The sequence below is a fragment of the Anopheles arabiensis genome, chromosome 2, assembly GCF_016920715.1.
Source record: "Anopheles arabiensis isolate DONGOLA chromosome 2, AaraD3, whole genome shotgun sequence".
NCBI lineage: Eukaryota > Metazoa > Arthropoda > Insecta > Diptera > Culicidae > Anopheles > Anopheles arabiensis.
The window spans coordinates 69,821,610-69,847,709 of NC_053517.1; the positions used below are offsets into that span (position 1 = coordinate 69,821,610).

The following is a 26,100-nucleotide window of genomic DNA, read 5'->3' on the forward strand; positions in this document are numbered from 1 at the left end:
AATACATTCCTGCTATTAGTACATTCCTGTATTATTGTTAGTACATTCCAGCATTGCATGGTTATTCACAAAATTTAAACTGTTTTCAGTGTATGGTTTTTGAGAACAATTTATCAACATGTCATTGTTTGAAAATTAGATCAGGCATACAATAGCTGCGCCAATAAATTTTAAAATCACTCGAACGGCATTGTGCGTGTACTTAAAGCACATAATGTAAGAAAAATTCAATTAATTGTTTGACCAGAAAATCAATCAATCTTCTTGTGTAATAAATGTGTCTGTTTTATGACTGCAAATAAAAGCAGACGTTTGGGTGTAACTAACGGCAGAAAAATCTCAACAGCAATAAGTAAACAAGTCGTTCGATTGTGTCTTTCAACTCATTCTCCATATTGCGTATGTCAACATTTAGAAAGCAAAGAAAGAAATTGTTTTTTTGCATACACATTGTGCGGCACCCTGCCTCCTGCTTCACTGTATATGTCGTGTATGCAGCGTGCTAGAATCCTCTTGTGGCCGACTTTTCGCTATCCTATTACATCTGACGTTAGCGTTATTTACATGAAACCGATATGCGGCGCCTCGTGGACCAGCCTGCTAATTTATTGTTATTATGCTCTTCTTCTCGGCAAAGCTTCAGTCAAGTGTAACGTTATCTCCATCTCGCACATTCGGCTACACTTCGGCCCGCAGGCAATGCTAGTGGTCCTCGGCCACTTCACTCCAGTCGCCGGATGCTAAATCGTGACGATGCTGGGAATTACCCTTGATACACGCTTCTGTTGCCATTGTTTCATTCTTCCGTTCGGTCCGTTGCGAGGACGCACCTGCTCGCAGGCCCAATCTGTTCGCCCAAGTTACATTTTGTTTACCTTTCGCCTTGTGTGACAGTTTGCAAACAAACCAAAACACATGTCATTTTCCTGATAATAAACATAGCATTCACCTTCCTCGTTCAAGTTCCCTGTCCCTGGTGAGATTGCTCGTGGTGAGTGGTGAGAAAAGCATGAGCAGTTGGAAAGCTGAGAGAGTACGAGAGCCTCTGCTTTTTCGGTGAGCGAACTCAACCACACCAACATCGGGTACTGGTGAGGGAAAACTTGGAACCGAATCGAAAAAGCCCGTTCCACCGAGTCAGTTCACGTTGTACTACTTTCCAAGCAGCACACACAACCAGTTGACGCTGGGGCACACTCGCAAACACACATTTTTTTTTCTTCCTGCCACTCAAACACTGGAGGAAAAGGGCACCAATTATACTTCACTGCTGCCTGAGCAGTCACACACAACCTTCTTTTCCTCCAATTGTTCTTCATACACGCACACACCGTGCAGCAAGCATCGTTTGTGTAAAAGTCAAAAAATCAATTTCGGGCGCAAGGATTGAAAGTAAAAGTTCACATTCATTTGCTTTCCTGCTTCCTCCGCTTCCTCTCCTCCTTCCCCGCGTTGTTGTCCCATAATCAGGAAGTGAAGCAACGAAAATGCTCTGCAAACGGAGCCCCGGGCCAGTGATTTGTGTGACATTTTTGATTTTCGGAATGGACCTGAATGATTGGTGTGAAGTGTGCGGGCAGGAAATAAGAGTGTTAAAATCAAGAACAAAGTCCGCTTCACACTTATGCTAAAGCTCAAACACTCATACACACACGTCACACATACACGCGTGCATATTTACGCATCCACCGTGTACCGACAGGGTGCCCTCTAGTCAGTTTCTCCAGGACGAAAGGAAGGGATCCCGAGCGGTCGAGAAAATGCCAGCGCAAACGAGACGATAGCAATGGCGCCATCGGAAAGCATTTTGGGGTTGGAGCTGTCTATCAGAACCGTCTGGTGAGAAGCGATAGTGAAATTCTCGCGAGTGGTCTTATTGCGATCCGCTAGTGCCTATATGCGTGAAAATTTAGTTCGTTCGGTAAAGCACCACCGAAAGTGATGATCGATTTATGTAATGTATCTAAGCGGCGATGCATGGATTTAGATTGTGCCGTGATCGCAGAAAACGCAGAAGATATTGTTGTGTAGGTGCTGGCAGCATTCTAAGTGCGTGTGTTAGTGTCTATGTGTGTGTGTTTGTGTAAATGGACATTTTGTGGTAGATAAGACAGTTCGACAGTTCGGCTGAAGATGGTGCTCGTAAAATCGATTACACCTTTGCCAAAGATAACGAAAAGCGGCAGTAGTGGGGAAATCCTTTGGTAAAGGTGTAACAATTTTGTATTTCATTTTTTTCTTGTTGAGCGAATAACTCGAGTCACGATGAACCTGCATGCATTTCAATGATATAGAAAGTATCTTTTTATGTGTTTTTCGACCCACATCTGTAGGAAGATCCTTTCTGGATTATCGGAGACTATCGTAAAATAAAGATAGGTACAATAATAATCTTTTCTACAGCAGATCATTCCCCAAAAAGCCGATAGACGTGCGAATCTCTTTCTGTAATCGGATTAATAAATCGTTTACGGAGATTCGCTTGCTTTGATGTCGCAGAGAGCTTTATTGAAACAGTCTAGGAATTTTCTTTCCTATTGATTTGGAGTGAATCCGCAAGTACACTACAGCCCAATGTTAATGCATTGCATTATGTAACCTGATAAGCCGGACTGTTGCAGCCACGATGACGGATCGACGGTCTAATATCGTTTTTAAACTGTAGCTCACATTTGAAGTCACTGAATATGCCGAAAAAACAGACAAAAATCCCGTTTTTTTGGAGGGCATTGTGCGTACCCGTTTCGCCTGGTTGGCTGCTGCCAAGCGCGCTCCTCCCCACCGATTTCGCATCATTCATTCCCATCCCGTCCACGCACTCCTGCCGAAGCTCCTAGCATGCGAGAGCCAGTATGCAACTCTGAGCATCTGCTTGGGCATGTGCAGTGCGAACCAGTCAAGTGTTCCGAGGACTAGTTACGGAGAGACAAAAAGGAAAATAAATAGGGAGAGAGAGAGAGAGAGAGAGAAAGAGAGAGAGAGAGAGAGAGAGAGAAGAAGAGAGGGAGTGAAAGAGTGAGTGTTTGTGCTTGTGAGAGTCCTGTCGGTCCTGTCGCCCGCTCATACGGCTGATAGAATAACATTCTGGAAAATAACATACCGGCTTCATGATACAGCAACACGATGGGCCTATCTAAATCGACCAACTTTGATAAGCGGAACGCTCCAGTCCGGGTAAACATATAACAGCGATGAAAATAGCACACCGATCGAAAACCGGAGTTGACGTAAGCAAATGTCCAGTTGTTGGAGCAATTTTATTTCAGGAGTTCGATTCAACTTTACCCAACAAGGTACACTTTCCCTTCCGTAGGTAGTATACTGTTGGGTGTCAGTGTTAAGGCGCTAAGTATAGCTTGCGGTTCGTTACCTGCACTGGATTAGCACTGGTTGACGAGGGGCTACGGGCTCGAACTGCGCCAAAGTTTTGTTGGAGCACTTCCAGCGAAGATCTTGTTGCTGCGAGTCTATCCGCCTCACAAATCTAGGCTGTCCCAAAAACGACGGCAATTTTACGCCCGTTCAAGCCTGTTCAACTCCCGCCAGGCTATGCTGGGCCTCCTGTTGATGATGTGGCCAAGCGATACCGTCGTAGTCCGTTGCTTCCCTCAGCCCCTAGGCACTGCGATGCGAGACAATGCCCGGTATGGCAAAAAGGGAAGAAGAACGAGGGAAAAGAAGCAAGAAAGTCAGGACGGAAGTACTATACCATACGCTGCTACGTGCGCAATGTAGGTCAGGCTAGGGTGGCTTATTGGGGCACGATTGTTGTGCCGTGTGTTCCGTGTGGCTCTTCCGCTGCCACCGAGTCCGGCCACTAACTACGTTAGGCAGATGAGGTTTGGCTAGGAAGGAAATACTTCAATTCGTTTTCCTATCTCTCTAGCCTACGACCTTAGGCTTTTTTTGTTTTGCTCCTTTCTCCAACCGAAAGCTTCAGCTAACTAGTTGCCGGAAGCTTCTTAGTTTAAGAGAGTCCGAGTATGAGCGATATGCATGCAACGAGTTGAAGGCATCTTGACTGTTGAAGAAGTAGCACGAGCTCGCCGACCGTGCAGGACCGTAACGCAGCGTGAGGTGGATTATAATTAAGTGTTTAATCTCAAGACCAGTCACGGTCGTGAAGGTGCGTGATTGGTCATAAACTGATGAGTGTGCCTCACTGTCACTGCTGTTTTATATAATTTGCATAGGAAAGTGCTTTACAAAGGGCAAAAGCAATGAGGAAAGACAATGGAATTTTTACATTCAATTATTTATTTTAAGGAATTAAGGTTACATTAATCCCTCGATTTAACGTAACGAAAAAGCCGTAGCAATTTTGGATAATTATAAATTGAGCCTGGAATTAATGTTATTGTGCCTCGTTTAATATCCTTTGATTAAGATTTATTGTAAACAATGAAAATTATAGTTTTTTATCGACACATTTAAATTGTCAACAGATTCGACTTAGACAAAGATGTAAAGTATGCAGTTGCTAATAAGTGCTAGAACTGGCTTGCACAGCGTGCGCTACCTAACACAACCATCACCAACACTGCCGTCAGTGAAGTGAAACGTTCCGGTTCCCTTTGCTACGGTGGAGCCTCGCACCATCAGCCACCGTCTAGGATTGCATGCGTTGTTAAATGAGTCTCCCGTCACGCAATGCCCAGCCTGGTGTAACTCATCAAAGATGATAGTGAGTTTCTTCCCCGACAGTGTCTGGGGATGTACAGTGAAGCAGCATCAAAAGCAGAAACACCTCCTGTACCATAAGATCATCTACACCCTCATTAGCGATAAGTACAAAAACCGAATCCTGCGCAAGTCGTCCTTTGCGCTGCTTTATCTGTCGTACGTGTTTATCAAGATGCTTCCGGTGACGCTCGCGATCGAAACGCATACTGGCACCAAATCGATCACCTCGCTTGCAGCAAAGACGCGCCCGCTGCCAGAAATGGTTGCACCACCACTCGACGATGAGGACGACGATTACTTCGACGACTATGTTGATGAGTACGACATAGTAAACAATAAATCGGGTAAGTGCTCATAAGCTTCTCATAGTGGTTAAAACACGTGGAACAATAATTTAAACACGAGATAAAAAGGAATGCATTTTCGATAGGCTTCAATCGTATTTTACAGCACAAGCAAGAAAAATGATTTGAAAAGAAATAATAGGTAAAACATTAGCAATTTTAATTGACATATTTTAAAGGAAGTAAAACGTAACGTTTTACAAGCAAATGTTTAAAAGGTGTCATCCATCAATTACGTAACGCAAAAATTGCAAATTTTCAACCACATCCCCCCTAGCGTAAAAACTGTAATATCGGAAGAATCCCTCCTCCCTTCCCCAAAAAATTAGGCAGTGCATTGAGCCCCCCCCCTCCCAATCATCCCGCATACAGCCTAATTTATTGAACAAAATCGGATGTTTTGTGAATTTTTCATTTTTTTATTATTTTATTATTCATTTTATTGTGGTACATTCACAATGTTTAAAATGAAACAAGATAAAATTATATTTCAGTTTTCATAAATAAAAGTTATCCCAAACAGAGATCAAATACAAAAAGATTCTGATAATCGGATCCTCAGCGCCGTTTACGATTTGATTCAAGACACCATCATCAGAAGCGTTATATATCCCGCCATCTTTCTGGCCATCTCCATAAATGTGTCCATCTTTGCAGAAAAGTTTCTTTGGATTTTTGATATTGTATCATCATCAAATTTAATATTCAATTTCACATAACATGTTATATGCTTAATATGTTACGCATGTCTTATTACTATGTATTAGAAACAGAATTGGTACTGTTTGCAGGAGATTCGGCTGTTTTTTTCGATGAATATTCCGTAGAATTACGAACAATGATCAACTGTGAAGAAAAAAGGGCTAACTGAATTAACTTCATCTCCAGTTTTTTTTAACGAATTGGGTTTGAAAATAATTGGATTGGTATTACACCTGTTTGCAGCTTTATAGATGAAACTAGTGCCATTTCCACACCACAGTGAAAAGTGTAGTTCCCCTTCTGCACCATGCAACAAATCTTAACGTTTGACTACACCCCTCCTCCCCCCCATTCAGTGTTACGTAATTGATGAATGACGTCTTATTAAAAAAAATAATAAATTACAAGCTATAGTTTAGGTGTTTCTTAATATGCTTCAACTTCTAATAACTATTACTACATGTATTACGAAAAAGCTTTGCAAAGTTAAGCTCATAAAGTCCATATTGTTTTGAGTTTTTAATTATATTTTTCTAATGTAGAGATGTGCATTAAATTATCATTTATTTACATCAAAATAAAGAAGCTTTTAATCTTTAGTTGAACTCTGTCTAGGAAGATATATACAACTATCACTATGGTTGTGTACAAAAGTGTCATAAAAATTCTTTGTGTTTCTTTTGTAATTCCGCGAAACTAATAATTGATTATCCAATGCAGAAAAGTATAGAAATATGGTCCTGTTTTCTAAAAGTTTGCAGCTTTTGCCACAAAGGGAATTCTATCGAGCCATATCCTAGACCCTAGTGTCAGTACTTTCTCGGTACTGTTGAGTCAAATTGCGTTTGTGACAAATCCAATAAGACACGGGTACTTTTGATGCCTTGGTCTGAAAAAAAGACTGAATAAATAATCTAATGCTTTTCCTCATCCGCTTGCTTTCACTTGAAACCGTAACGTATAGCCATGGAAATAACGTATTCATGGTTTGATACTTCCTGCTTCTAAGAATAGGTTCAACTCGTTGTTTCCAATAGATGCGCAATGCTAGATATAATAACTGCGGATTAGAGAACGTCTTGACACAATATTCGTTTTTTTTTTCTAAAGAAACGTACTTGAAATATTATCAAATAACAAACATATGACATGTTTTTCAAGCGAGAAAAGACAGATATGAAACATTATTAGTTTATTCTGCATTTAAAACTAGAAACAATTAGCGGTTAATTTTCACAACTTCGAAGGAAAAATACAACTTCTAACATTATTTTCAATCTTCATGTTTATGTACGTTCTGTTCATTATCTTAATGCAACATCATAAATGCTTAAAAGTAGCAACGCATACTTCACGATTGGATCGGCCAAATCTGTCTCCTTTTATTGACATACAGCAAGATTACAAAAACTAACAAAGAACAAAAAAACACGAAGCGTGATAGTGAGTTAAGGAGCAAACAAGAGCTTTTGAAGCGATAGCAACTGTGCGGCAAAAAGCTCTCGTGAGGATTCAACTTTTCATGTTGTCACGCTATTGGAACGCGATGCGATTATAAACTCTCTCGTATCTGTCTGTCTCTCACTCTCCTTCGGTCTTGTTGTGCCCTTTCCTTGTGGCCTGTGCCACCAAACTTCAGGACGTCCAACGCTTTCATGCCTTATCGTGTTTTGATCGTTTTAATGATTGCCTTTTATTGCTGCGTGTTAAGCGAGTAATCGGCAGCATCGACAGGCAGTGGTGTTGTTGTGGTTAGTCACTCATTAAGCGAAATAAGCAGCGGTGTCAGCTAAACAGGATGTACATTAGTTGAATGTTTAATGCTGTCCGCAGGCAAGCTCACGCGTCCGATTCATACGTGTCGAGGGGAAGAGCTGCAGTGGTGAAACTTAACAGGATGTCACACGGATTTTATAGTAATATAGGGAGCGAGTGTGATTCATGTGCGTTTGTTATTGTTATTGTTATTGAACTAGAGTGCTATCATTTACAATCGATGTAAATGTCATAAATTTGGAATCGCTACCATTTATGTAAAGGATTACATATTCATAAGCCTTTGGCAAGCAGCAGCAATCAATTGCGAAATTAAGTACCGCCTGCGCTTGTTTATTTGTTTGCATGCCAGCACCCGGCAGCAAAGTAACGACTCGGGGAATTAGAGGTGACAACATTAGACGGTAATATGGACACCCTGCCGGTGGTTCGGTAACAGTTGACCCAAATCGTTGCCACGCTTCGTACACTTTTTCGCTGCCCAAAAATTGGCAAATTTCCAACGTTCCAGCGAAGCTTTCAACCGTGCTCCGTGGCAAAGATAATAAAAACCAAAATTATGGCGTACATTGTAACTCTTTGCCACTTTCTTATGTGTTTTTCATCCCCGTGGTGCCATGCCTCATTTTGGCTGATGGAAGGCAACGTGACTTTTTTTTACAATTTGTTTTTGTGTGCTATTTTATCATTTCACTGCATAATTCATGATGATATTATGTTGTGCAAGTGTCTTCAAAAGCAATTTTATCGACCCCAAGTCGGAAGGAGCGATGTTTGAATTTCCAGCGAAAGCTTACGAAAGCTTACGTTCATACATCCAAAACTACGCGACAAACCAAAACATCGCACCACCATCGTGCTCAATCGATCAAATCCACATCAACGCAATCAGCGAGCTCTCACAATTAATTGCTGCTTTTTTCTTTCCCGCTTGTTTGGCTTCATTTCAGCGAAGGGAATGTACGTCGGGGCACCGTGCGAGTTTACGTGCCACGCCAAGCTACATCACGTGTACTGTGATCCTACGACTAACACCTGCAGCTGCGAGAAAGATTACGTCGTGCTGATTGGAATACTGAAAGGATGTGCCAAGCGTAAGTTTTCCCACCCGAGCATCGCTCGCATCACACGGGTAGCATAAGTCAGTCCGATTTCCATTAGCCCTTCCCCCGTGCAGCTGAGACCACGGGCACGGGTATCGACGTCAAATCCCCCCCCCACCGGAAACGCCAATGTTTCCGTCTTCCTGTTTCATTTATTTTCTTTTCACCTTTTGTGACCCCTTTTTGCTTCCGCTCTTCAGCCTCTGCTCCGGCTCTGACCGTGCCGGCTTGACCACTGCGACGTGGTGGGTCGACCGCAGACGAAAATGAACGTTTTATAAGCGGTAGCCAATGCTGGGGGGTTTTGGCTCAAGGCCAGCGAAATTCTCAAATTATCCCCGTGGAAAAGAGCACTCGCACGTTTAGAACGTTTCGACCTCGTTTTAAGTCGGCAAACATTGCTTCGAATTGTCTTCGCGTCAATGTACGTTGGTGCCGTTTCGAACGTATCATGTTTCGCTTGATTTGAGCGTTTGCGGAATGTGTGGGTAATATGTGGGTAAGTGAGTCGGATTGGAAACCAAACAGAAACTGGAACTGCTCCTATAAAAAGGTCCGCATTGTTTGAGGTAGAAAAACATGCTTGAAATGGCATTGACATGATTGGTTGTCGAATCTCTAGAAATGTCTTCTCGTAGATAAATAGTATTTAATCATTCGTGTAATGTTTCTTCCATTTTGCAACACACTCACACTGACATACCCGGATCACATCGGAATCAGCCAAAAAACTTGGGGAACAATGCTTCTACCATCAGACTTGCATCTACAATGACGAGCACGCGATGTGCGTGCAGATCGTCCACAATGCCATCTGTCAATGTGCGCCCGGTTTCCACTCCGTTAGCTATTCGAAGCCAACGAAACGTGTCTTCTGCACACAAGGTAAGTGCGGCAACGATGATTAGAGTGTCTGTGAGAATGTAGCGCAATGCCGCAGTAGTCACTTGTGGTTTCTGTGCCGCACAGAGTGTCATGGAACAGTGCATACAAATGGTGCTGAGAATCCTGGTTTCGTGATAACCTGGCTGACATGCAATGCTAAAGACTGCATGTGTGCAAGGCCGTAGAAAGTAATTGCAGCTAGAGGATTATCTCAAAACGTGCGATAGGCTTGAAATAGGTCTCCAAAAAGAAATTGTTTGTTGAAAAGAACTAAAATTTGTCTCATTTGCTCAAAGTATTCACCATAGCTTACATTTTGTCCGACTTCAACTAGGAAAACATACCGAACTCTGGAAGAATAATGTGAACACAGTAGAAACAGTTTGGGACCTTAAGTCTTCATTTGCAAGAAAGCCATAATATATAAGCATCGATTTCATATGAACTGGACCTTGTTACAAAAAGTCCTTATGAAAGGCATTTTGGTAAGTTTTTTTTATATTGTTGACTTTGTAAAGGTTTGATAATAACAGTAAACGATCAGAATGTTCAATGGAATATCATCAAATACATTCGGCGATGGAATGTAATGTTTTAAATAACTTTTATGACAATATTTGGATGTAGATGGTGTAAATACAGGGTTTTCCAAGTCAGTTTCGAATGTAACTGTTGTTATTCGTAGCGTGCAAAACGTTAATCCACCTTAATCTGATATTTCATTTCCATCATAATGATTTTTAATTTCTTACGCATGATTTTCAACACGTCTCAAGCTGGGCTGAGTTTGACAGATACTGGGTTTTCCAAGTCACTTTCAAATGTAAACATTGTTATGCAACGCGTGCAAGTTGTTAATCCACATTAATCTGATATTTTATTTCCATCAAATAATTCTTAATTTCTTAAGCATGATTTTCAACATGACTTTCAGGGATTTTCAAGTCAGTTTCAAATTTAAACATTGTTATTCACCGCATGCAAAATGTTATTCCACATCGATATGACATTTCATTTCCATCATAAAAATTTTTAATTTCTACAGCATGATATTCAACACGTCTCAAGCTGGATTGAGTTTGATAGTTCTTTGTTATGTGTTGAAAATCATGTGTTAAGGCTGAAATTTAATTTTGAAATAAATAAACCATTTGACAGCTGTTGAAAAACATCTTGGATGCGGTGAATAAAAAAGTTTACATTCGAAAATGACTTGGAAAACCCTGTAATAAGACATTTTTGAGATACATTTGCATGTACAAGAAATGATCTATTTTGTCAGGATTTATTAAAATTGCACCAAGTCACGAAGTTTTCTGATATTCAAATAATCTAATTCTTCGCGTAAGTGCGAGGATTTTTATTGATCGATCTACTTAATTCTTTGATAAAATGGCTCTTCCAGAAAAATGTTTGAAACAAGCAAAAGTAAATATATACGGTTTATTTTCTTGTGTTTGACGAAAATGTTACTTTTTTGACTTGCCTGCCTTATTCTTATGGAAATGCCAGGTGGAATGGCATAGAGCCAGTAGACCATTAGATAAGCGTCCAAAATTGCATCTTAAATGATTTAGCATAATAAAACAACCGTTTCGAATTCAACACAATCTTTTAGAACATGTGATGTCCAATCATTCCATTACATGCTTGAGTAAAAATGAAATTGTAAAAAGATATTTGCATTTCATTCCACCTTTATCCATCCTGTTCACCGTATGAAGTTTCCGTTTGATAGGTGATGTTTGATTTATGCTTAAAAAAAAGGATTCGCTGTTGCAGCAAATGGTGCTGCCTGTGATAATAGTACGATTTACGTACGCTAGCCGGAAAAGAGTGTGTGTTTTTTCAGTTTCCAATAGCACAGACCGTTGTTGGCATTGGGCCCATTCTCAGAAGGGAGCAAGCTTTCTGGTTAGTAGAAATGAACGAAAAAAAGAGCAATAAAAACTTAGTCGAAAATATAGTAAAATGACCATAATCCACTGGGCTTAACAGCTGTTACACATGTGCAAGAAGGGGGTACCACTCACATAGACAGGTCCACAGTGACACGCGGCATTTCGCGCAGCTAGCAGCACAAGCGTTGCGGTTCCGGCATCCGCATCAATCGTTTAACATTTTAATCTACTTCACAGACATGGCCACCATAACTGCGGATCTTCCGACGCTGTTCGGTGTCACGAGCGGCATTGCCGTGCTGGCGGGGCTCATTTGCATGGTGCTGCATTTATTTAGCAAAACAAAATATCCTCGACCTAGGCATTTCGGTGATGCGAACCTCGCACCGCCCATACTCTTTTCCAGTGATACAGGTACGGTATACCCCCGGGTCAGCTCAGGCCGTCGCTGCAGATCTAGATTGTCGTTCTCCCTCTCTCCCTCACTCTCTCTCTCTCTCTCACTTCCTTTATGTCTCTTGTTGTCCCGGTTTTGGCTATTTTTATCATTTCTTCCGTGTCAGACCGTTCCGCTCCTCTAGCTTTTTAACCTTCTCCCCTGATTCGGAACGGTTTCTTTTTCTTCCGTTGACATTATTTCTTTCGGCTTTCGGCTTGTCTTGCCAATTCGCCAAGACCTTGGACGGGCCACGGTAGCGCTGGTGGCGCGTTTTTCGGTTCCATTTCCGGAGGTACTGCTACAGTTTGCAGTTCTGGTCCGCGGACCGGTAGTTGCTTTTTTAGCAGTTGTATTCTAAGCCCATTTTTTTGTGTTGTCCTATTTACCGTTGCCCGTTTGTGACCGTATGACATTCCAACATTGGGCACGAACCAAACCCGGGGTCAACTTTCTCCTCCTAGGCGATTTTCAAAATGGTCACGAAGAATGTGAAAAAATATAAACATTAAAACTCGATAGGAATAGTTGAGCTGCATGATGAAGCATTAGGCATTTTCCTGTCGCTTTTTTCTCTAATATTAGTTGAATTGCAAACGAATATCATGGACACGGGATGCTCATAATAACAATACAACGATGGCATATGATATCGCACGATAGAGTTAAGCTAGGCCATCCTTCAACTGGGTTCAATAATGCATAGGCTTTACACTGGTGCGACACATCGTACATACATATCAAACATGCATTACACTGCAATAACAACTATTAAACCACTATTCATTCTTCTGTTCTGCGTAATGGTTGACGTGTGATGATTGATAATTTTATGCATTAATTTCCGTTCTGTTTTGTGTATCGATCTGGCTATCTATCTCTCTTTCTATTTATTGCTCTTTCTCTCTATTTCATGCTGACCATGTTTTACGCTTTAATTACACACTTTACACATCACAATGGCAAATGAACATACACGCTTGGTGCCGATCCGATGGATGGCGCGAACCTGTTTCGAAACGTGCGCGACGACGCGCAAACGTCGGTCACCGTTCGTGCGCTCATCCGTGCGGCAAACCAACAGGGATACCATTGACAATACAGTCGGCAAGACCGTCATCTCGTTCCAGTCAGCGCTCGAGCGGTTCCATCGGTTCCTATGGCAATCGGCGATCGTCCAGTGCGCCGCTGCACGGCTCCAAAGGGGTCCTGGTGTCGACCTCCCGTACAGGTGCGGCCCGTTCTGCCGCCATATTGCTTGTATCATGTCACATATCTGCAATTAGAAATAGTAAATCCACTAGTACCGATTCCCAGCACCCCAGCAGCTATCTGAGCGACGACAATATGACCAAATATCTCGAGCGCCAGCTGGAGCACCAGAAGCAGCTGCTCTACCTGGACATACCGTCGCTCAGAACGCACAATAAGTTGTTTTCCAAGTTTTGCAAAGCCACCGCGCTGATCGGCAGCAACCACACCAACGTGAACGTCGGCAGGGACAACGGCCCCGGCACCGGGAACGCGGCCGGCAGCAGCAGTGCCGGCGGCAGCAATGGTCAATACCACGGACCATACCATTACGGTACCTCCACGAACGACGACTCGAGCTTCGACGGCGAGGACGGACACGGCACGGCCGACCCGTTTGTCAATCACTGCTACAGTTACGATCTGCACGACAGCATCGAGCTGGGCGCGTTGCCGACACCGGCGAGCGAGGTGGCTAACGTTGCGGTAAAACACATTCACTCCATCCAGGCTATCTCTCTTTCTGTCTCTCTCTCACACACCTACTATCTATCTATCTATATCTGTCTACAACTCCCTCCGCTCCAAAACCAGCCATCTCCAAATGACTGTTGAATGATAACCGGAACTCGTAGCCCGGAAGTTTCCCATGTCCAACCCTCTGCTCTTCTACGGTCCCAATCCCGTACCAAATTCCACGCGGTCCTATCCACCGTCCGCTCACCAACTTTTCCACAAAAACGGGCGGACGGGAACCCTCCGCTAGTGTACATGTATCGGTGTGTTTTAGATGTTGCGTTACGTTGGCGTTCCCTTTCTTTAGTTTGTACCTCCGTGTGTCGTGTCACAGACTTCCCCTCACTGACTGTTTACTAGCTCACTCCTTTCCGACCATTTCCCGAACCATAATTCCTCTACTGTTCTGTGGCTTTTATGGGGAGTGTGTGGGGCATGTGTAGCTGTGATTGTAATCCGGTCCATTGATTAGGTGCGGCTGGGACCAGGTTTGTAGGAGCTGATTGTGAATAATCGTAACTCAATGGAACAGTAATTTGTAACCATCCGGCTGCTGATGTACACCACACAGACATTGGCTTTGTACGAATGGTGCCATAATGGCCGGCTTTACGTTGTGCTTGTTCCATAGCTGACCAGTGATTGTGTCTCTGTTTATCTACCCATTGGAAGTAACGCTTTCCGGTGCAGAGGAAAGCATTTTATTGCTTTTTAATTGTCTTTGGAGTGTCTGTCTTCTTGGCTGGATCTAGAGAAGAAAATAACGATGGCAGATGAGGAGTCGCTATCTCTTGGTTAACTTAACGACCTACGTCGGTGATGTTTATCTTTTTATAGGCTTTTGGCTTGATTTTATTCCGTAACCGGATATTGGATCTATTGAAATTTATGGTTAAGTTTGCACTAATGATCTGTACTACGTATATGGTCCGAAGAGCTGACTACAGGGTTTGAAAGAGACTCATTGGTATAAAAAAATAAATGAAACAATAGAGTACATATTGAGGATTTTTTAGAAAATATTTTCTAACAATTTGAATCGAGTCCGTCATTATTGAGGACTCTTTCTGAGGTATATTAAATACTTCCTATACCTTTGATTTATTGGCCTTTAAATAATTATATTGTTACTTCATTCATATCCCTAATTTCTTCCTAAAATATGGCCAGAAATGAAATCAATTGCAGGCTTGTTTGTAAGTTATTACAGGGTTTCCTAAGATTGTTTTGTTGTGGTCCGAAAATGTTTAGTTGTTTCTCATATATTGTTTGGGTGTTCTTTTGTCCGTTTCTCAGAATTTTTGATTCAATGTTATTGATGTTCAATGGGACGAAACAAATAAATCGTGGCAAACCCTGTAATATGCAAGATATTTAATTTATCTACCCACCACGACATATTTTGAAATATTAAAAAGTCTACTTAAAGACGCCTTTTTAACTTAAAGTTAGTTTAGGATAATTTTATGTAAATTTATTCTTTTTTGTATCAAATTTCAATTGATATTGAGTAATAGTTAAGCAAAAATGATTATCTTGCTTATGCAAGAGGCTGTACATTGTGCACAATATTTCAGTTTCAATTTCAATCCAATGGACAAATTCCAAAGTTCATTGCAATAAAATACATAGCATTTTGCACATACATGTAAGTACATTGTACTCTACACAGTGGAAAACTGTTGAACCAAACATGCACACAAGTGCAACAGATTACGTAGCGAAATGCATAGTGCACAATCCCGAACAAAACGACAAATTCCATCCTATCGATCAATCCTGTTAATGTACACAGCAAGCGTCACACTTTCGCAACAACTTCGTTAGGCACGAGAACATGCCACGCAAAAGTACGTTCAAATTCTACTTTCCCACACCTGCCAAATACCCAGCCAGTCGTGCCGTTTGTTTTTGTGACCGATTAGAAAAGTAGTGCAATTGCGTGCCCGCCCAACACACTGTTGCAGGTGTTGGGTTAGGAGGGAAAGCCGGAACACGGCATGGAATGATGGCACGCGCTGCCGACGGCACAAAACATGCAAACCGCAACAATTGTCAAGGATGTTTCGTTCTGGGTTGGCTGAGCTTTGCGTTTGCCTCCTGCCACGGGATTCCATTCCTGTAGAGTTTTTGTGTGTTGTCGTTAGTGTTGTTCTCATTTGTTGTTTTTAGTGTTGTTGTTGCTGTTGTCATTGTTGTTGTTCATGTTGCAAAAAAAACAAAAAAAAAACAAATCGGTCGTCCTTCATACATTTCTATGTTGCCATTTCTAGGGTAGAAAGACACGACAAAGACAACACTCATTTGTAAACAATAGTGTACGTGTTTCCTCACGTTACGTGTGCATAGCTGTTCGGTGTGTTTTGGGTGTGCTCGTAGCTGTGTGTTTGTGACTTAGTGTTTGATCATTAACCGTCTTTTTATCTATTTGGTTCCGTTTCGAAAAGGAAGCGTAAGTTTATGTTTTTCTTTTACTACCCTCAATGACGAACTAATTTCAGAAGTGTTTCATGCATATAAGCAATATGGCGCAAATGATTTACGTAATAACACACACAAAGTACACACGAATCTGGTAATGAAACTGACATCTACAAGCTGTTGTCATAGTTTTCGGTTTTCTTCAAATGGCTTTATTTTGTACGTTTCGAATATCTGTTTCATAACCGTTATGTTTTTCACTTTCTCCTATTCTCAATCTTGTTCTTATTTGTGTTTTTTCTTCTTTTGCTTCTTTTCTTATATTTTATGTGTTTGTCATACAGTTACCCTTTATCGCTCGTATTTTGAACCTTTTCTGCGCTATCTTTGAAGCATCTCGCAGCACATCTCTTCATGCTTCGTGCGCTGATTGTGTCAAATGAATGATTTTAATCTTTACTTCCATTTTACTGCCTTTACTGCTTATCGACACGACATAAAACACACTTACAACTCATATATTTGTTTTTGTTATGGTAATTTTGCATAGCACATCATAATCTAAACAAACACAAGTCTTTTATAAAAATGTCGTCTAAAAGTGTGTGAATGCAGACGTCAATATATAACATAAATTTAAATTTTTCGTATATTGAATAATTCTATTAACGATAAACTACTTTCTAACAACTACAATACAGCTCAAATTATTCAAGTTTTTTCTTCCATGCAATGTTTTGAAGCTAACTGTGCTGCTACTCAATTGTGCTTGATTAACTAACGAAAATAATCATCTCACACAATGGTTATTGCATTGTTTTGTATATTCTATATTGTTTTTTACTTTTGCCTTGATTTATATCAGTATACATGTTACTCAAAGTTTTTTCATTGCATTTTTCATTTATATTATTGTTTAAATAAAACATATGCAATAAACATGCAACAGCTACATTTAGCCGTGAAAAGAGTCACCTGTGCAAGGCGATGCTAAGGCATTGGTTCTAATGATAGTGGCGGGCATCATTGCTGGTCCCAAAATGAATGGATTCGATCGCTACAACAAATGTGTTACTGGTTCAATTAGATTGAGTATGTAAATTTTTAATACATCTATTTTTTACCTTGTGTTGCCCGCTACAACATTTAACCATTGTCTGGGACTAGTTTTTTTTTTGGTTCTGGCAAGCACCCTCCTACGCTGCCCTGTTGTACTATAATTTATGTTGCACATACTTTACCACTTCTGTTCGTATATGGTACCATGCATTGTTTTGTGTAGCACTGCCAGCTTGTCAGCATTTCACAAGTGCAAATCGTATATCGTACTTTCTACTACTACTACTACTACTACTATTACCACTGTGTTCTACATCTATTTGTCACTTTCAACGGTTGCTCTCATGCTCAAGCCAATTGTAACGCGTAATGCACACGCCATTGGTTCATTCGCAATCGCAGAAGAAATCTAACACTAGACATCAGCAAGGTGCAGTCAAGGGACAATTCAGTAATGGTGAAAATATGTTTTCCTCTTTTCTTTCTCTCTCTTTCTCTCTCTCTCTCTCTCTCGCTTTCTTCATCTCTTTGTGTGTCTTTTTACATGTTGCCTGGGCTGCTCATCAAACCATCAGGTTCCCGAAGACCCAGTCTAGCTTCCGTGCATAGCACCAGTTCGTCCGTGCGGAGCTACAGCATGCGTCGGTTTGAGCAGGAGATTCAGCAGAAGGAGTTGCGGCAGGAGATGAAGCGGCACCTGGCACGGCTCCAGGAGCAGCAGCAGTTACAGAAGATCAAACCCAACATCATCATCGGTGATGTGATATCGTGCCCTATGAACAAACCGATACTGACGACCCCCAGCCCGATGACTCCGAACTCGGTCGACGACATACTACCGTCGGTGGACGAGACGCAGGAGGTCGGTGACATTCTGGCACGATCTGCCAGGGCGAAGATAACAGTTCTGTACGTTTTCTATCCATTCCTTTAATTGCAGTTCTCGCCCAACCTTAGCCAACGATCGGTGAGCGATAGTACGGGCGGATGTTTTGACGGACCGTGCAGCTCTACGGAATTGTTGAAATAGTGGATGCACTTTAGGCAAGGTGATTGTAGGCAAATGTTATATAGCAACCCATTTTATGGAAATTTTTAGACGGATAAGTAAAACAAGTAAACAAACAAGAAACCCCCGAACAAGCAACCGAAACCTAGACGAACCGAGCGTGGCGTAAATGGTGGCAAACGTGAGCACTACATGATGGTCACGGAACTTTATCTGCCCTCGCCTGCCGAATGGAAAACTTCCCCGAGCCGCTGAGAACATGCTGGAACGCGCGCTTGGGGACGTAGTCGGCGAACCAAAACGGATCAAGTAAACGAAGCTGTAACTAAATCAAAACGTTCATCGTGACGTTGGCTGTATCGGTGCACGTGTCACAACGCAAATCGGTTGAAATTGTGTGATCTTTTCCTTGCATTATAATCTGTTGTGAGCTATTACCGCAAAGCAATAATAAGATACAGAGAGACGGTACACGGTCCTCATTATGCGCGCTTGCGACAGTACTAGTTTTCATTCAGTAACCAATAATTAGCAACACCAAAACGCATCGTTAACCTTATATTTTCTCACTTTTGTTAGGGTACGAACGATTGGAAAATTATCCAGTTTGTTATTATTATGTGACATTTATTGCTAATTTACACTAGCGGTAGTTAAGTTTAAATCGAGATCACATTTTACACACCTAATCACAGCAGTTCCCTGCGAGCAAAGGAATACGGCCTCAGCAAACGTGTGCTTCGGTGTGGGACAGCACCATTGGCGCATCATTCTTATGACTACCTTCAACACGAACATAGTAGCAAAGCGCTAGTTTCGGCGAGTCGCTATATTATGGGCAAGCCATAGTTTGTATTACCAACCTATATCCCAAAACGCCCCAATAAGACACACAAGACACGCACACAGATTACAGAACACTATTACGATAAATGCCCTTACTAATGTTGCAACAGTTATTGCCAGTAGCCTTTGACCAGTCAGACGCGCGCGCGAGTTGTGCGGTAATGTTTTTTAAATTCATCTATTCAAACCAGTTTCAAACCATTTTTGTAAACAACCGTATTTCGATTTGCATACGATTTCAGCTAAATCTATAGTAAGACAAAACTACTTAAAAGCAAAGCAATTTGATTCCAAGTTTTCAATAGAATTTTTACGTAGACAACAAAAAAACGCAAGGTCTATAAGGTAAAAAACCCAGTCAGTAGCAGCAGCAGCAGCAGCAGCAGTAGCAGCAAATTGCAGCTGAATCAAAAAATCAGAAACTATGTTGGGTGTGCAACCTATATACGAATGATACGTCGCTATTGCACACCGGTACGGTGAGCCGAAACCGACACGCGGCAGATATAAACCGAAAGCAGAAAGCAGAAACCCAGTAAAATTAGCACGTTCATGTTGACTTAAATGTTGTATTAATGTTAAGACAAGTAATAAACATCAACGGGATTATTCGTGCTCAGCCTTAGGCATAACATATAAACTGATAAGGATTCTCAGGATCAGGATTTGTTTGGTTCTGGGAGAAAACTGAAGAAAGACGAGCTATAACATCGGACAGGCGGTCGGGAGGAGTCTACGGAACTGTTTCTGCTGGACTCCGGCTCGAGCATTGTTCGAGTAATGGGGCGGAAAGGGAAGAGGATAAGCGTGACGATACAGTGAGGTGGATGAATTGATTAAGAAATAATTCTAAAATACAAAACCATTACTTTATACAAGTAGCGTGTAGCGTGTAAGGCGAACTGTTCTGTTGACGTGGAATGTGATGATGATGATGATGATGATGATAAAGGATGTAGACAAACAAAAATGCATTGTACTCTAGCTCTTAACTTTCCCATGTGCGGCAAATGCTATCCAAGCGATTCGTGTATCCAAGCTGTCGTGTTTTAGTACCCTGTTAGTGAATGATGCAGGTTTTTCATATTTCATTTTCGATGTCTTTTTTATGTTTAATTCATCCTATAAACTATTTGACTACAGTGCTATTTGATTTTTACTGTAAGGTATTACGTTTAAATTGTGATCGAAAGAGAATGTCTCTTGGCTGCCGTTTAATCAGTTGAATCAGAGAACTTTGATGAACAAATAAAATTCTAAATTCTTTGTTTTGTAGAATACGCATAGTCATTAGACTAATTATTATTACATTTTCAGAATTAGTCCTTATCACTGGAGGACGTTCCGGATCGTAAAAAGTATAAAAGTCTTGTCTTGCAAAAGTGTTTGCTTGCTCCAATTTAACAAAGAGTTGAAATACTCAAATCGATAAAGTCAACATTTTAAGATGTAATTTTGAAATGAGAAAATGAAATTGATTTATTAATTTTAAGCTTACTTTTTTATGTTAAACTTGAATAATGAATTGTGTTTGCATAATTCGCATACGCAATCGACAGCAACCGATTTCTAGAGGACAATCAGCAAGAGTTCTTTCCTTTCTTATACATTTATTGCAATTGCTTTTCGAAATGTGTTGCATCTGATAGTGAATCAATCAGCTTAATATTTCATTTATTGTGATTTTTCTCATCGCAACAAATATTGATTATACATGATAGTGGGGTTTTTATTTTAAATTCCATCAATTAATTCTTTTGTTGAAAATGAGGCGTGACGTGCATTCTTCTTCGATCATATTTTCAACGTAATAACTTATGTATATCACATCTCTCCCAATACGTCATCAGACTAACGCAGTTCTAACAATTTTAGATAAATACTCTAATAAATTAACTGTCGGACTAGTATGTTTTATTGTAATTAAGTCAATATCAAAGAGACGAATGTAAACTAAACAATTTTAATTGGGATTTGTATTTTTTACATACATACACATTGTGAAGTTTTGTAAAAATTATTTAATTTTGGTTCGTTACTGTAAGCATTTAAAGAACTTCGATACGATAGAGATAAAAATCTACAAATTGATACAAAAAGATGTCAAAATAGACATGCTCAAGATAGCAGAAGTTTTGAAGAAAGAAATAATTCATGTACAAATTGGAGTTTCTTTACAAAAATAATATTGTGATAATTATGATACAATGTCAATGGATGTTGAACTAAATATTTTATAATTTCATCTAATTTAGCAAAGAACCATGTGTCTTTATTTGCAAGGTATTAGTAGCTGCCTTTTCTGATGAATGTCATAATAATTTATCATATTGTTGTATGGTTCATTGCGAATGAGAATCCCAGCCAAAAACTACAACGCTTTGAGTTCAAAAATGTTAGAACTGTGTTAGACTGGTTACATATGGAGTGAAGATTAGTCGTTTACGTTCGATTTTATTCCTACTTATTGATTGCAGGCCAAAACCGCAAAGCGGTTGTAGCGCCGGATAAACTAATTGATTGACCAGTAAAGCTAACACAAAATGTTTTGCAGAATTGTTCGGAATTGATTACAGCATCTTACACTCTAGCAGTACGCTTCTCGGTGAGCCTCAAAACAATTAGCCTCACTTAAACTGCTTTCCACATTACTAGTTGTGAACATAACAAAATCGCCATGGATACCATTTTGCTTTCTTTCCAACCAACTCTTCCGTATGTACAAAAATGTTAAATGTTTTTTCGGGGGAGCGGGCGTACACATTACATACCTTAAATCTTCCCTCTCTTCGTTCTCTCCCGTGCTTGTGGAGTGTGTGTATGTTGGAGTATATTTTAAATTAGGACATATTAAATTAAAACAGCAAGTTAATAAATTAAAAAAACAAGAATATTTTCGGTGAGGGTGGACAAAAAATTCGAACCAATTAAATAGCAAGAGAAGGTTTAAAGATACAAAAGTTTAATCCACTTAAAGTCAAACTTTGATTACCATTCATGTTTTCTCTCGGTTCTTGAACCTATTTATATGGCGTTGAGAAACAGAAGTAAAGTGTATGGAAACCGCGAAGAAGCAGCTAGAGAAGTAAACAGAATGAACAAACCCCTTTCTATACACGTCAAATGCATTGATATTATAACTTTAATATTGAAAATAGACTGATATATCTATAGACGAGTCGAGGATACATCACCGTACACCAGAAGCGCAGACCAGCAAACTTAAACGTGCAGAAATGAGTGAATGAACAAATAGAAAAGACAAAAGAAAAACTCGTAAAAAACGACTACTCCAGCAAGATCTTTGAGCAGGAATGGAAACAAAGTACTAATCAAACAACCTCCCATGCTTCTGGTAGAAGCAAGTTAAAAGAGTTGTCAGCAGGAAACAAACTTTATGTCGTGCTTGATCGCGCAGCATCGATAAACGTTATTGCGCTTCTTTTCGTTTAGGCGAAGCTATCGCAAACTCGTCGTTGTTAGCTGTGTTGTTTGCGCACTCGCTGCGCAACGATACAACATGGTTGCCATGGCTATGGAACAACATTCTCGGATGGACAGCTTCTTGGTGAGCAAAGGGAAAGTGAACCTCATAGTCCCCAGGGAAGTTAGTTATGCTTTGCCGCATCCACAACCGGTGCTGATCCGTGCGGACGGTATGGGGTGTGCGCAGTCCGGTGCTTTCTAATCGCTTGCGCAAAGCTCGTTTCAAAAAGCTTCTGTGTGCCCACGTGTCTTGCAGATGCATGTGAAAGCATTGCTTTGGTATTGTTTTAGGGTACTCACTTGTTTAAATCGATTCATAATGGAACACAGACACCCACGGTCACATGCCGATCTACACAATAGCCCTGGAATCTGATAGGTATGAAAATCTGAGCGCGCCTGACTCGAACAAAAAATAGAACAAAAAAAAAAAAAGTTCACTCAACATATTGGAAATAATGCAAACAAACCCCCGTAACATGTACTAAACCCCTCACCAACAGGAAAACACAGCGAAAACCAGTGATTGAACCAGTAATTGTTTTAGGCCTGTACGACAAGGAATGAATAAAATAATTTTTGTTTAACAGTTTTCACCTTCTTGGTGGTAGATTGTTTTATTCATTACATCCCTCATCCCGTATGCTTTTCCCCAGCACGTATGCTTCTGCCCTTCTTTAATCCACCTCCTCTATCGTTGGGCCAGCGCCGGAGGTTGGCGGAGCTCCACCGGCACCGGGCATACCGCCACCGGGCATGCCACCACCGGGCATACCGCCCGCTCCCTGGTACAGCTTCTGAATGATCGGATTGCAAACGGCCTCCAGCTCCTTCTGCTTGTGCTCGAACTCTTCCTTCTCCGCCGTCTGGTTACCGTCGAGCCAGGCAATCGTTGCGTTACACTTGTCCATGATAAGGGTCTTGTCAGCGTCCGGGATTTTGTCCTTAATGTTCGCGTCCTCCATCGTCGACTTCATGTTGAAGCAGTACGCCTCGAGCGAATTCTTCGCGCTGATCTTTTCCCGCTGCTTCTCGTCCTCGTTGCGGAACTTCTCCGCCTCGTTCACCATCCGATCGATGTCCTCCTTGCTCAGGCGGCCCTTGTCGTTCGTGATCGTGATGCGGTTCTCCTTGTTGGTGGACTTCTCGATCGCCGACACGTTCATGATACCGTTCGCGTCGATATCGAACGTCACCTCGATCTGGGGCACACCGCGCGGTGCCGGCGGGATGCCGCTCAGCTCGAACTTGCCCAGCAGATTGTTGTCCTTGGTCATGGCGCGCTCACCCTCAAACACCTGAATCAGCACGCCCGGCTGGTTGTCCGAGTAGGTGGTGAACGTTTGCGTCTGCTTCGTCGGGATCGTGGTGTTGCGCTTGATCAGCACCGTCATCACGCCGCCGGCCGTTTCGATGCCCAGCGACAGGGGCGTCACGTCCAGCAGCAGCAGATCCTGGACCGCTTCCGATGTGTCACCCTGCAGGATAGCGGCCTGCACGGCGGCCCCGTACGCGACGGCCTCGTCCGGGTTGATCGATTTGTTCAGCTCCTTGCCGTTGAAGAAATCCTGCAGCAGCTTCTGCACCTTGGGAATGCGGGTCGATCCACCGACGAGCACGATGTCGTGGATGCTGGCCTTGTCCATCTTGGCATCGCGCAGCGCCTTCGACACCGGCTCCATCGTGTCGCGGAACAGGTCCGAATTGAGCTCCTCGAACCGGGCCCTCGTGATCGAGGTGTAGAAATCGATGCCCTCGTACAGCGAGTCGATCTCGATGCTTGCCTGGGTGGACGCGGATAGCGTGCGCTTTGCCCGCTCGCAAGCCGTGCGCAATCGGCGCAGCGCGCGCTTGTTGCTCGTAATGTCCTTCTTGTGCTTGCGCTTGAACTCCTCGACAAAGTGCGACACCATGCGGTTGTCAAAGTCCTCGCCGCCGAGATGGGTGTCGCCGGCCGTCGACTTCACCTCAAAGATACCGTCCTCGATCGTTAGGATCGACACGTCGAAGGTGCCGCCGCCGAGATCGAAGATCAGCACGTTCCGCTCGCCGGCCCCCTTCTTGTCCAGCCCGTACGCAATGGCGGCCGCCGTCGGCTCGTTGATGATGCGCAGCACGTTCAACCCGGCGATCGCACCGGCATCCTTCGTGGCCTGGCGCTGCGAGTCGTTGAAGTACGCCGGCACGGTGATGACGGCGTTGGCAATGCTCTTGCCGAGGTACGCTTCGGCCGTTTCCTTCATCTTGGTCAACACCATCGAGGACACCTCCTCCGGGAAGAACGACTTCTTCTCACCCTTGTACTCGACCTGCAGCTTCGGTTTGCCGCCGTCGCTGATCACATCGAATGGCCAGTGCTTCATGTCGGCCTGTACTGTGGCATCGTCAAACTTGCGACCGATCAAGCGTTTGGCATCTGTGAGGGGGAGCGAGCGAGAGCGAGAGCTTGATGGTTAAGACATACTCAATATTTTTATTAAGATCCTCTTCAAAATACTTACCAAAAATGGTGTTGTTGGGATTCATCGCCACCTGGTTCTTGGCAGCATCTCCAATCAACCGTTCCGAATCAGTGAACGCCACGTACGACGGGGTGGTCCGGTTGCCCTGATCGTTCGCGATAATGTCCACCTTGCCATGCTGGAACACACCGACGCACGAGTAGGTAGTGCCAAGATCTATACCGACAGCTGGTGTCTTTGCCATTTCTGACCAGGGGAAGAAAACCACACAGAAGGACGGTTATAATTTTGCCCACACTCACGCAACACACAAATTTCGCAACACACTATTTTTAGACCGGCCGGCTAAAGGTCACATGCTTATGAAGACATTTATCCAGCTGCTGATGGGTGGAATGGCTCATTGGCAATCGTTTTGCACGAAGCACCATCCGGGAATCAGGGAAATTGTTTCAACTCAACAGAAAATGGCTCTACATACCTGTGTGATCGGTCTTGTCTTTTTGTACGGCTAAAGAACAATGTCACCGATTTACTGCACGTGGTTTTCTTACACTTTGTTGTTGAACGTGCTGTCCGTTCGCTGTTCAATGGTCGACTAAACGGGAGGTCGCTCTGCACGATCGCTTAAAATAGTATTGTCGAGTCGGGCAGATCACGTAACCATGCGCGAACGCGGCTAGTGACGGAAATAGTGACGGAATGCCCGTTGGCTTGGCTGGCAGGGCCACGCGGCGCTCCGCAGCGACGAGATATTGCCGTCTCAAAGCATCTAGAATGATCGTCATCAAAGTGGCGATGTACCATGTGGTTCCCCGCTGCGTACCGTTCGTGTCCCAAAGAGTGGCCAGGAGCGTCTGTACAACGATAGCGACCTGGGTAGAACACGCACTAAGGGTTCAAGAGCTGGCGCATTGCGCAGGGAGACGGAATGCGCCTCGCAACAATGCGGTCTACGCGCATTTTTTCTTTGGGACCACGTGTTTCTGAACAGCTGTACGTGTTCGGGGGATAGGGAGAACGAAAAATAACAGCTAGAAGAGCATAAACGGAAGCTTATTTATTTATTTGTTTAATTACTACGGCCCGGCCGTATTGTCGACTTATGGCGAAGTGTGTCTCCGAATTAGTTTCCTCCAGCGGTACAGCCTTATCCCGGGCTTACTCGGTTATTAGCTGTTTTTGATGATTTGCAGTGGTGTGAATGTTCGGAGTTTGCT

General features: G+C 42.5%; 2 protein-coding genes across 9 annotated transcripts; one reads left to right on the top strand and one right to left on the bottom strand.

Annotated features, from left to right (window-relative positions):
• Positions 1-1,155: 1,155 nt before the first annotated feature.
• Positions 1,156-23,012, top strand: LOC120897011. 8 transcript variants are annotated; one of them, XM_040301588.1, is made up of 8 exons: positions 1,156-1,392; positions 4,446-5,027; positions 8,456-8,599; positions 9,332-9,493; positions 11,632-11,808; positions 12,915-13,061; positions 17,653-17,939; positions 18,018-23,012. In XM_040301588.1, exons 2-8 carry the CDS (start codon positions 4,679-4,681, stop codon positions 18,105-18,107), a joined length of 1,356 nt encoding a protein of 451 aa, XP_040157522.1. In that variant the 5' UTR covers positions 1,156-1,392; positions 4,446-4,678; the 3' UTR covers positions 18,108-23,012. The 8 variants fall into 8 exon arrangements, with proteins under 8 accessions (XP_040157522.1, XP_040157523.1, XP_040157518.1 ...); XM_040301589.1 differs by lacking the exon at positions 12,915-13,061; XM_040301584.1 differs by lacking the exon at positions 18,018-23,012 and having other exon boundaries at positions 4,415-5,027; positions 12,915-13,567; positions 17,653-17,778.
• LOC120897009 (heat shock 70 kDa protein cognate 4-like) lies at positions 22,995-25,497 on the bottom strand. The gene is made up of 3 exons (XM_040301580.1): positions 25,362-25,497; positions 24,920-25,126; positions 22,995-24,834 (listed from the first exon to the last, which is right to left on the bottom strand). The coding sequence occupies exons 2-3, from the start codon at positions 25,122-25,124 to the stop codon at positions 23,096-23,098; spliced, it is 1,944 nt and encodes a 647-aa protein (XP_040157514.1). The 5' UTR covers positions 25,125-25,126; positions 25,362-25,497; the 3' UTR covers positions 22,995-23,095.
• Between the last annotated feature and the right edge of the window lie 603 nt (positions 25,498-26,100).